Source organism: Triturus cristatus, chromosome 2_2 (assembly GCF_964204655.1).
Source record: "Triturus cristatus chromosome 2_2, aTriCri1.1, whole genome shotgun sequence".
Classification (NCBI taxonomy): Eukaryota; Metazoa; Chordata; class Amphibia; order Caudata; family Salamandridae; genus Triturus; species Triturus cristatus.
Genome location: NC_140582.1, coordinates 1,262,846,299 through 1,262,859,157, shown reverse-complemented (window position 1 = coordinate 1,262,859,157; position 12,859 = coordinate 1,262,846,299). Strand labels below are relative to the sequence as shown.

Below are 12,859 nucleotides of genomic sequence, written 5' to 3'. Positions count from 1 at the left end.
GCAAAACCCCCCCTACTCAATGCACAAACACATCTGCCCCTGCCTCCTTTTGCGATCCAAGGTTGGCACTTATCGTGGCTGAGGCAGTCTTCTTCAACAACAAGTGGTCCCCAGGCCTGGAATTCCTCTGTAGGGCCGTCCAGCTTGATGATATGAAGGAAAATTAGTCTCTTAAGGGAGGGTTGAACAAAAGCTTAGACACCGTATGTATGGAATTCTTGGACACTGAGGTGGGTGTGGGTGGATACACTTGGCTAAATCGGAAGGGGCCATAAACATAAACTGTATTCCTTATGTGTCAGAGGTAAAAGAATGCTTCCACTGGGCATGAATGAAAACTGCGGAACGATCGTGCACATTCGGATATGCAATGGGGTACCTTCATGGTGATGGACATATACTGGCAGTGCGGCAAGTTTGTATACACTCAGCTCATCCCCGGATGGCATGGACTTTGTTCCCTCATAACCATACACACCCTGACCCTGGTAATTCACGTAGAAGAACTATTGGGTGTGTGCCAGCACCCGATAAGGAAAAAGACAACCTTTCTGCATCAGGCTCGTGAAAAAAAAGACTGCAGGTTATTTTCGCTGGGTTCAGTACAAGGACATTCCAGAAGAATTCAGACTATTCTTGGTCGGAGGGTCCATACCCATCTTCACTTTGCAGACTAAAGTTAATGCCCGCTGGCTCTAAATCACCAGATGGGAAATGCTTAAAATGATGAGCAGCACTGAGCTCGTCCCTAATTGGATCAAGGAAGAACTGAGAGCAATCCGCCTCATGGTGATGCAGCATTGGTATGTTTTATGACCGCGATGGAGGGAGGGTTGTGTGCCAAGATGATGCATCCTGCAGCATGTTTGTTCCATGGATAAGGGAACATTGACTCTTGCCATCCAAGCACTGCACCGTTTATAAAGAGACGCGTGAGGAGGGAGGTGCCCCTGAGTGGTTCTAAAATTGGTTCTCCTGGCTCCTCCAGTGGCTCTCTGTTCTGTGTTCATTGTTGCTACCAGTTTTCATTACGTTCTTGTTTTTGTGTGGTTCCATGCAATTGAGGATTTCCTGCTGTAAAAATGCAATCTTAGAATTGGGTAGAAGGCAAGTATCTGGGAAAGTAGTAATTGTCAAAACCGAAGAACAACAGGTCCCCAAGAAGGTAACTGTTTTGAAGTTTGGGTTAGATATTGTATTTGAAAATTCAACTAGGGGGGGGAATGTTATTATTGAGAAATTTGATGTCTGTATGAATAATGAAACCTTCATAAAAAAGAAGGAAATTGTATCTTACTTGATGAATTTGCCTGCTTTGACCTTGACGTCAACCCCAATTCAGAAATACATAGTCACGCAGGCTCGGAGGCCCAGGCCCGATGTCAATGATTGACAGATCACAGGCCGGGAGGCATGTAGCCGGCTGACAAACACACGAACAGAAAATCCCAGATCTATCCCACAGATAGGTGCAGTGACACCACGATGCTCTTGGGAGATTGGCACCAATAAGCACACATGGCCGGAGGAGTACGCGTGTTTCCAAAACACCATAAAGTCAAATACCATATGAAGTTAGAAACACATAGCCAATGAGGGCACAGTACACGCAGTGATCATGCGCTCCTCAGGCCAACATCTGGATACATTACCCACTGGCTGCATTGTGTCCAGGCTTGGTAGAGGCCTACCTGGATTCCTCATCAAGTACATCAGTTTATGGCTGCAAAGACAGCGGTTCATATTCGTCACCAATAAAGGATCACCGGAACTGTTTTATTGCATTCACCAAATTGTATAAAATCCATGACCGATGAACTGTAAGTTGAGACAGTCCTCAAACCCCATGCCTGTAACTTTTCTCCCAGTTGCACTGTTTAATTAAACAAACTGTTCCTGTATTGCCAAACGCTTCTTGTCTCTTATTTTTCAACGTATTTCAAGTTCGAGCAACAAAGATCTGTATATTTTTCGGTCTCAAATTAAATGTCAAGTCTCATAATATTCATGTGGACTTAGGGGCTGCAAAAAACAAACAAATTATTATGAACATTTAATTTGATTAAAACCTGAAATAAATGGTCTGTTGCAAGTGTGATTTATTTTATAACTTTTACGTTTCAAACAATGATGGTCATTAAAATGACAATATAGACCGTTCAGTAATTTTAGGCAAAAATAGAGATTAGTGCGTTTGAACAAAGGCTTGTAAGCCAATAGGGTTCCCTTTGGGGAACTACTGGCTTTGCCACGCTGCACAGCATCCCTAAGGATGTGCAGCCCATCCAGTAAAACCCATGTGGCCGGTTTTGTAGGGGTACAAGCAGCAAACAAAATTCATGGAACGCTGGTGGGGACTAGAACGCAGGTGAAGAAAGCAACATAGTGGGTGGAAAAACAGAGGGCAGGGAAGCTACAGGAGGGTGGGGGAAGCAACACCTAGGGCAGGCGGAAACAGCAAGCGGGCACCCAGTTTGAAGCAACACAGGGGCATGGGTGAAGGAAAGCATCAAGAAGGGCAAACGGAGACAGCAGGGTGGGGGAGTGGAAGCTAACAAACAAGAGTTGGTGCAACGTGGAGTTAAAGCACACAGGAGAGACAATGACAATATCATACTGTTATGAAAACAAATATACTGGGAGAAGTGTAAAACACAGAAAAATGGGGAAATGCATGCACTCTCATTGAATGCTTTTAGAGAAAAAAATCATGAAAAGCAGACACTCTTGGAAGGATAAAAGGAACTAGTTAAAGAGATGGTAAAAAGGCCACGCTTCAAAGTATGGACAAACACTATATGGTTTGGCTAAAATAAATACAACTATAGAATGGAAAGCAACAATATAAGAGTGACAAAACAGAAAGCCAATGTAAAGCAATCAATCAGGAGTTGGAAAAGCGCAGCTATTCACCAGCGAGGGTCTCAAGGCGCTAGGGGGCAAGGGGTGCGGCTCCGTTGAGTGCTAGGGTCATCCGAAGAGCCAGGTCTTGAGGTTGTTCCTAAACTAGAGCAGTGTGGGGACTTTGCTGGATGTGTGAGGGGGCCTTGGCTGCAAAGTAGGAGAGGGACTTTCCTCCTGTTTCCGGTCTTGTAGATGCATGGAATAGTGGCCAGAGAGAGGTCAGCTGATCGGAAGTGTCTCTTGGGTGCGTGGAAGGAGAGGCGGTTGATCAGGAATGCTGGTATGATGTTGTGGAGGGCCTTGTATGTGTGAGTGAGGAGTTTCAAGGTTATTCTTCTTTCGATGGAAAGCCAGTGGAGATCGCAGAGGTGTTGAGTGATGTGATTGTGACGGATGGTGTCTAGGGTCAGTCTGGCTGTGGAGTTCTAGACGGTCTGGAGTTTGCGAAGTAGTTTCTTGTTGATTCAGGCGTAGAGAGCGTTGCCGTGGTCCAATCTGCTACTGATGAGGGCGTGTGTGACCATTTTTTAATGGGTGGAGTTGCTTTCCAGATAGCTATCACTTGTCCCCAATAGGTCTTTCACAGGCTTTGACCTCAGACTTGCTCCCTGCTGTCTTAGTAAGTGTATATTGACCAATGACACTCTTTGTACAGAGGAAAGCACTCTACATGTTAAAAAGGATTAACAGAAATCAGGATTTAAGTATTTATTTCAATGTAAATTAGTTAAATGCATATTCCTGTTGGTGGAGCCGTCAGCGCATGTTTGCAGCAGTCTTTTACAGTGCTGCTTCTGCTCAGCAGTCCAGGCAGATCTCTGCAGTTTGTAACATGACTGGTGTAGGTTTTTGTTGCAGGCAGGATCATCAGTGAAGCCAAGACTGGAAGGTGATGATTCGCTTAGACCTTGAGAATGTTGAGCCAGGTATTTATTCGCCATAAGATCCTCCAACCACCTCCGGTTTCACTGTGAGTGGCATGTACGAAGAAAGGCAACAGCCCAGAATGCCACCAAGAACCAGCAGCCCGGTCAGAGATGACAGTATGGTTACTCCAAGCACAGCTTCCTTTGCCATGGGTGTAGACACAGTGGCTGAAAAAGAGGTAAACAACGTAAGGAATATTGGTGATTGAAGTTAGACATACATCTTTTGTAGGAAATTACTAGAAAACATGTCCCTCCGAAAGATACAAAGTCCCCATTTTTCAAACCCAAGACATTTTTGTGCCAGAAGTAAAGATTTTTAGTGCTGTGTTTACCAGGTAGAGTCTGTGGGCAACAGGGTCAGAGCTGTCAATGGAGTTTGTTTGTGATTGGGTGTCTGCAGTGTCAATCATACAATCACAAAGCAGTTCAGCCTCAATTGGCTGGTAGGTGCCCTTGGAAAATAACATAACACAACAGGAGCGTTCGTAGAGCAAGCGGCCACTCCTGATGAGTGAGCCCATTGGTGCCATTGACGCCCATAACTGATGCTCATTGTTACCCAACCCAATAGTACTAATGTTAATAACCTCAGAAGGATGACAGCCTGAGTGTACCCACCACAATTTAAACCAGTGGCCATGAGGTCACACAATTGTCAATGCAGTAGATGCATTAGTGCACTGACCCGGTTGCCTCGTTACCACACGATTCAGACATCCTGTTAGTCCAGTCATTTGTACTGAGCTGCACTGTCCCCTGGGAGTCCACAGCCTGAAACACATCTACAGGTTATGTGAGAGGAGGCGAGACAGGTGGAGTTTAAAGGTGGCATATAGGGACGGAGGGAAGTGTATGGATATGGTAGGAAGCAGACTATATACATGTAGGTTTTAGGTTTAAATCTTTTATTGAAATAAATGTTAATCCTGTAATGCCAGCATAAAAGGGCAGTGCAACCAACCGGCCATGCAGGGCCCCAGTGCAATTGAAAGACAGATACAATTATAAAAGAGAACCATCCGTGGAACCAAGGAGAGAAAAAACAAACCCCCACCCCAACCTAAAAGTGGAGAGAAAGGGAAAAGAGAAGAATGGGATAGAGCTCACTCCCCACCCCCACCCACCCCAAGACCACTTTCATCTACATACAAGTGGGACACTAGCTTGAGGGGCTACTATTTGTAGTGGGATTGGAGGGCGTTACCAGACGTAGAAGGCACAGGTAGCTCAGGCATGTTAATTTCCTGAAGTCTAGTGCCAATAGGGCCAGAAAGGGCTGCCACAATTCGCTTAACCCAGAACCTTTACCAGCCATGGTGAGCAAAATCTTTTCCATGCCTAGAATGTACTACTGTCGATGGAGCCGCCCAGCGTGTGTTGGATATGGCAGGAAGCAGACTATGTAAATGTAGGCTTTAAGTTTAAATCTTTTTATTGAAATAAATGTTAATCCTGTAATGCCAGCATAAAAGGGCAGTGCAACCAACCGGGCCATGAAGGGCCCCAATGTCTTGGTGACAGTCCGTCTTCCGCGGAAGACAAGAGTAAACATCTACATGGGAATTACAGGGCCAATCGCATCCCCCCGACCCCCCCCCCCCCTGACTACCCAAGGAGTACATATGCAATGAAAGAGATGTATGGCTCAGGCCTATGACGAGGACTGCGACCTAGCAAGAGTCACTGGTAGTGCCTCCAGAGCGACCTGCTGTCCCTTTGCGATCTCATCGGGGTCTGGATGCCACGGACGGTTGGGGCGGCATCTGCGTCGCTGCTGCCTCCAACGTGGCTGTGAATCGCCAGGCCCTCGGTCTTGTGTGTCGCTGCCATCGTCCCCATCCAGTATGTCAATCCCCAGGACCTGGCTGGCTTCTGACAGGGAGTGGAGTTGGTAAAGTTTGCCATCATGTCGGAATATAAGACAGAATGTGTGGCCGCAGACAGAGTACACAATGTTGTGCTGGTGCAGAGCTTCAGTGATGGGGTGGACAATATGCCAGCGAGAGCAATTCTCCAAATCCTACAAGTGAGTCTGGAGGTCCTCCTGCTGGTCGTGTAGCCGGATAAGTTCCTGCTGCAAGAAGGAGACCTCCTCATCACGTGTGTCACTTTTGTCCTCCAAGGCCACCACCCGGTCCCCTAGGCCTTCCAGGTCTTTGCGGACGCTATTAAGTTCTGCCGTGAGGTCCCACTTCACCATGTGTAAATCGTCCAGGAGGACGGAGAACAGGGACTACAGAAATGCCAGCATAACTGGTTCCTCTCTGGGGCCACACATGAATGAAGGAGTAGTGCCAGTCTGTTTTGCGGGGTCTGATGTTGTTCCCCCCTGAGGACGTGCGAAGAGCTCCTGAAGGGACTTACTTTTCTTCCCCCGCATGGAGGCCTTAGTGCTGTCCCAACAGGTAGGGGCACATAGGGAGGGCGTGGGCCGTATGTCTCTGCCCTGTCTTAACCAGGTACTGGGGGTGGGTGGTAGGCTTCTAGTGAGCGTCCCCGCTCGGGGAGGTTTGCCGCACAGGAAAGTCTCAGGGCCAGACAGATCTGGTAAAGCCGCCAAGGTGTGCAGATGATAGGGCCTCCCCCGTCATCCAAAGCTGCTGCACAGTTCCCAAATGGAGCACACAGATCAGAGACCCTTCACTGCTGTCAAGACACGGGTTCCTGGGCGCACTGATAATGCCCACAGGGTACAGTCACCGCCCCAGGTGCCAGTTGCTCCCGTGCGGTAGGCTGCTATGCATGTTCTGGAAGGGGGCCGAGTGGGGATCCTCCGGCCTGCCTCAAGCCACACTCGAGCTGGTTCGGCTGTCTCTGCGGTGTGCTGGGCCCCACCCTCGGTGATCACATCTGCCAGCTGTCGTGCTCGTGCACCCTTGTGCAGGCAGTCAACTTAGGGCCCGTGTGTGTAGTTCCCCCAGGGTCACCATCCAAAAGATATCCATGGGGCACCACAATCAGGCGCCAAGCCCTGGCAGCCGGGCCAGAGGGCCCCACGTGTGGCCGGTCATCCCCGGTCAGGAATCTGGCTCAGCGATGGCTATAGCTGGCCCGAGCCTGGTGTATTCATGGACGGCCAAAGGGAGAGACGAGAGGATTCGTCATACTGCGCTGCCATCTTGGCCACCCCCCCACATGTAGGTTTAAAAAAAAGAGAGAAACAATACCAAGATGGAATGAAAAGTGATGCAACAGCAATATGGTAAAAGTAAGAATGAGAAAGTGTGATAGTGTGAGAGAATGATGACATGAAATGAAAAGGGCCAAGAGATAAAAGAGGTGGGGCCAGAGTGACAGAAGTAAAGTAAGGGACACAGAGTAGAAAGATAAGACATCAAAGAATTAATTGATTGTTTGAAAGTTAAGGGTGCAACACGGGTTAGAGTGTGAGAGGAAGAATCTGATTGGGTTGGAGAATGGAACACAAAATCAATGTATCACAATGTATCATATAATTAAATTTAAGCTGAAGACACTCTGGCTGGATCAAAGGCAAATATATATATACAAATATATATATACACGTATTCTGATGTTAATTTTTTTTCTTTATTGTTATTATTAATCTTCTTCCGGCATAATAAAAATATATAGATCACATTTTTTTAAAATATAGTAGATCCAGGAAAACAATTCCAAAGAGACAAACAAATCAAATAAATAGAATTAATAGACATCAAAGAGCTAAATAAATCCCAATATACAAATATAGTGCAAAAAAGAAGAAAGCGACAGGTTCCCAACAAATAGAAAGGCTAATCAATGCACACACTCATTCGTACTCAAAACACATTCATACAACATCTCAAGTACACACATCGCATCAAAATACAGACTGACAATACATTCGGGCCCCACCAGCCTGGGACTCAGAAAAAACTCTTGTAAATGTTCAGATAGTGATGGCCACCAGGGTTTCTGAAAAACACGGTTTTGACTAAAGTTTAATCGGGTAGAAGGGGAAGGGACCACGTTTCGGTCAAACAACTCCTAATTAAGAGTACCACCTTCTTCAGGACGCAAAGGACAGCACGAATGAAAAAGGGACATGTCATAAGATTCAATTCAATAGATCTTTATTCGATTCACAGAATCATAAAAGCATTACACAAACAAGAAGATAAAATATAAAATAAGCTATTTACAATGCTGGGGCTAATCCTTCATCAAAATACACTTACCAGCATTTAAAGCCCTGTAATGATACATGGTGCAACATGTTTAGTCCCTAACAAAGACACATAAAATGCTTGCTACTTGCTTGTGGGCTAAGTATCCATATATAAACAGAATTAATTTTCATCGAGAGAAGAGTGCGAGGTAGAAAAAACAAAGTGCAAAGTGCAAGGAGCTTTGTCCTAAGCTTCTATGGTTTAAAAAGTGTAAACATGACTTCGCTAGGAATTATTGCATTCAGACGTAAACTTTAAGTACACACTAAGTACAAATTTTAAAATTATTTAAAAAAAAGAAATTCCACATTTCTCAATAAAATAAATCTAAAATCTGAGTCCCTTTTTAGTCCTAATAAAATAAACTGACAATAAGAATCTACTGGTACCAAATACAATGAGTCTTTATGAATCAGTTTTTAGGATGCGTAGCATTTCAAGGTATTTTCCAACACCTAATTTCCTGGCCAACGGTTTTATCCATTTATTTCTCGGTACTCTGTACACAGGGCAAAAAAATAAAATGTGTGCAACGTCCTCTTTGATCCCTATATTGCATTGGGAGCACCTGTCATCAGCATCCCCTCTCTCGCTCTGGGCAAGCCCCCATTTAGATGTGAAAGACTTAATTTGGAGAGTGCCGTACCTGAATTTAAGGTATAAAACTTTAGCGAGCTGAGGCTCGATCTCATCCAGAAATTGTTCAAAGCAGGGGGTTGTTTTGAACATTATAAATTGAGAGGTGAGGGGGCCAGCATCACAATTCAAAACAACATTGTGCATTATAAAGTTCCAGTAGATACTTTTTATTACCTGTTTTGAGTCAGAATTGAGCAGATTCGGGTTAGCCCAGAATCTGCTCAAACCCAAGTCCAGCAACCATTTGCGAATGTGTGCCAACCATGGAAAACTAAGGTTGGTGTCTAGGGCCAAAAGTTCAATTAAGGCTTGTCTGTACACGTAGAGTTCCTCTGTCGTCCAGATTCTTATCCAGTAAGACAGGGACATCCACACAGCTCTATGGCCCAAGCGTTTTATGCCTAGGTCCATCATGAAGGGGGTTAATGGAGTGTTTTGTGGAAGTGTAGCAAAACTCCTTAGTATCTTGTTTTCCCCCTTGGTTAGAACACTAAGCGGGCCCCGACCCCCATAACTCTGAGCCATATAGGGAAGCAGTCTGGGCCCTTGCCTTATAGACTTCCAGTGCTGGGGTAATTGCCCTAGACATGGTTGCGTGCAGTTTTTTTAAAATTGGGACTGAGTTTTGCATTAAAATTGTACTTGATTTGGTGATCTGTGGATTCCAGGAAAGTTTGGAGTCAATGTTCACACCTAGGTAAATAAAATTAGGAACACACTCTAAGCTCATTCCATTCAGGTTAAGGTTGTGCTTGAAGCATTTATGGGGTCTGATTGACATATATTTAGTCTTTGTGGGATTAATTTCCAGACCTTTTAAAGTGCAATAGTCGTTAAGTGAGTTCAGGAGGTTTTGCAGGCCCTTAGGTGTTTGCGATAATAATATTGTGTCGTCTGCGAATGTTAGAGCACAGACATGGTTCCCCCCCAGCTTCGGGGAATCGTGGTTAGATCTTTGGAGGAACTCCACCATATCATTGACATAAAGGAGGAAGAGTGTCGGCGCCAGGACACATCCCTGGCGCACGCCTCTGTTGACTGGTATTTCTTCGGTGAGTTCACCCGCCTGTCCCCAACGTACTCTAGCGTAATTGTTCTCATGGAGCCTGACCAGCTGTATTAAGATATTTTTGGGAACTCCCTGTTGGAGCAGATTTGACCACAAAAGCTCTCTGGGAATTGAATCGAAAGCGGCCTTTAAGTCTATAAAGGCCACATATAAATGACCGTCTCTTAGCCTGGTATATTTCCAGGCTATTACTATCAGACGAAACACCTGATCTATGGTGCTTGTCCGTTCCCTAAAGCCTGCTTGGTAGGGGGAAATGATGTTGTTTGCAAATATCCAGGCCTTTAATTTTCCCAGAATTTGTTTTGCATAGAGTTTTTGTAGTATGTCCAACAAGCTGATAGGCCTGTAATTAGCTGGGTCATCTCTACCACCCTTTTTATAGATTGGGACAATCTCTGCTCCCTTCCAGGAATCAGGAATTGGCTGGCCTCCTGCAATTGCATTACTTAACAAATTGATGTATGGGACCCATACATCTGGTGCGTGTTTAAAAAGGTCGCCTGGTATTTTGTCAGGACCCGGGGCTTTTGAAGATTTTGTGGAGTCCAAAGCCAGTCTAGTTTCTTCGATGGTGAAGCACAATGGGGCAATCGTGGTTAGTGCTATAAGACTACCAATGGCACTGCTATGGCCGCCCGTTATAGGAATTTGGGAAGCGTATAAATGAGCAAAATGTCTATGCCATGTACCTGGGTCCAGGTTGAGATCAAGAGCCGGGGTACCTGGATTCTTACTCTTAGCGATAATTCGCCAAAATGCTGATTGATCGCCCAGTTTTGCTGCTTTTAGTAGTTCTCCCCAACTCAAGTCTTCCCAACTCCTACGCGCTGCTTTCAAGGTTTTATTATATAATTTCCTTGCATCTCTAATGAGCAAAGGATCCTTTGTGTGGAGTGCCTTCATTAGAAGTTGTTTTTTTTCTGCACAATCGTTGTCGAACCAGGGGTTAGATTTCGTCGCCTTAGGAGGGTTTTTTAGTTTAGCAAGCCCAGGTTTTGTCAAATCTGTTTCGATTCTTTTTACCAGTTCTAAGTGGGTCTGTGTTATCAGAATAGACCCTGGGGGTTCGTTTAAATGCAACGACATAAGATCACTGAAACTATTGTAAATATGAGTGAGTGATTCAGTGTTCCCCATTATAGACGGCCATTTCACCGCCCTTCTGTTGTTACTCACAATGGGCTGGATTATTTCGTGGCCAGATCCCAGTTGGGTCGTTAGATGTTTTTGAAAAGATACTTCTGCGAGATCTAGGCAGAGTGGGAAGTGGTCACTTTCTCTTCTAGCGTCTATTTTGAAGTCTTTAACATAGGCCCAATAAGCTGCGCTTAGCATAATGTAGTCGATCCTGGATGTTGCGGACACCCTTGAAAAGGTGTTTGATCCAAGGGGGTCCGAAGGTGTCCTACCGTTACATGATCTCAGGCCATTTGCTATGGTAAAGTTCAATAGCTGTAATGCAGATTGAGAGGTTCTAGAAGGTTTGGGTATACCCAAAATGGGTATGCCCATTGCAGTGTCTTCATCTTCAAAAATTTCTTTCAGGCCTGACAGGGGTTCGTAACAGCAGTTAAAATCACCTCCAATTAGGATAGGGCCAGAGGAAAGTAAGGGGACTAAAACATCTTCCAGTAACTGTACTGTCGTTGATTCTTTTGAGTTGTCTCTAGGCCTAATATATACATTGACTAAGAATAACCTCGTATTGTTTTTAATCTTGAAGCTTAATGCCAAAATGTCCTCTGTGTCTGAGCGTATTATCCCTATTGACGCGTTAATACTATTTGCAACCCAAATAAGGAGGCCTCCTGATGGTCTGCCCCTAGCTGATTGACGTGCCTCTATACTGAATGTTCTATAGCCCGCCTTATGCAGAGGTTCCCTGGCCCACGTTTCTTGAAGTAGACAGAGATCAAAGGTGTCTATGTATTTGTGCCAGTCAGGTTCCTGGAATTTCCTTTTTAGGCCGGCTATGTTCCAGCATACCATCTTCACGGCGTTTGGGGAGGTATCAGTGAGATGGATACGGTCTACTACAGGTTGAGTTGGCTGGGTATGGTATGATGATAATTCAGAGATGTTGACCAAATTACCCGCCTCCTCTGCAGTAGAGCCTAATCCTCCCTCAGGGCAAGTTTTTTCACAGTGTGTGTCATTCTCTGGTACAAGGGAAAATACAGTAGGAATTTGTTGTGCCAAGGCTTTAGGAGATTTTTCCCTTGTTGGCGGGGTGCCAGACCACTGTTGAGTCAGTCAGTCCAGATCTTCTAAGTTCGAAAGCCCCCCAATGGTATGGGGTGCTATGTCCCTACCAACTAGACAAGTTCTTTTCTGTCTAATGCCAATACTAGAGTTAAAAAAGGAATGGGATCTCAGATTCATAGTTATTAAGTTATCAGCGATGTTTTTAGAATGAAAGGTTAACTTAATATCATCTAGGTCACCCTTATCTTGTTGGATCCTTTCAACATTTTTTAGGTCAGGTCTTATTATGGATAGGCACTGCCTTTCCTTTCTAATCCAGTGGACTGCTTTGTTTAGTGGGGAATCCTTGTCTTCCCTGGTGCCCACCTTCAGTCTTGGGACATTTGTGAGAAAGACACAACATAGCTCTGGATCCTCCCTTAATACAGAGTGGTTGGCCTGGTCGAGGTATCGGATGTGTTCTTGCTCGTTGTCCATTGTCTCCCTCCAAGAGGAGGGACGCAGGGGTCTATCTGTGAGGTGGTTACTCGGGTTTACCTTGGGGTTTCTGGGGTATTTGTTGTTATTATGCTGTACTCTACCCTCATTAATCTCGGGAAGTTGTTGTGTACTTAGGTTTTTGCACTGTATAAGTTGTTGGCGCTCTGGGTGGCTATTGGATGCTCTAGGCAGGGTTTTTGACATTTGACTGCCCCCAGTCCTGGCTGCTAGTTTGGGTTCAGGTGCAACAATTATTCCCGTATTTGGGGATGGGACCCCTTTGTGATGCGATAAGTGGGACGTTAGGGTCTCAAGCATTTTTTTGATTGTCCTAACCTCCTCTTGGAGACCATCAAGTTTGCTGTTTAGGGTTGCCACCAAGCTATAGGTGTCCAATGTTACTGAGTTAATTGATAGCTGTGCCTGGGGATAAGTCCCCTTCACGTCTAGATGGTTGG

At 45.2% G+C, this 12,859-nt stretch overlaps 1 protein-coding gene across 1 annotated transcript in view; it reads right to left on the bottom strand.

The window, feature by feature from the left end:
- Window positions 1–3,696: 3,696 nt before the first annotated feature.
- The window catches only part of LOC146863558 (uncharacterized), a 72,353-nt gene continuing 63,190 nt past the window's right edge, over window positions 3,697–12,859 (bottom strand). Inside the window, exon 3 of the mRNA XM_085643386.1 lies at window positions 3,697–3,998. Within this exon, the coding sequence (XP_085499512.1) occupies window positions 3,835–3,998 (164 nt within the window). The 3' untranslated portion in view covers window positions 3,697–3,834. The remainder of the gene's footprint in view (window positions 3,999–12,859) is intronic.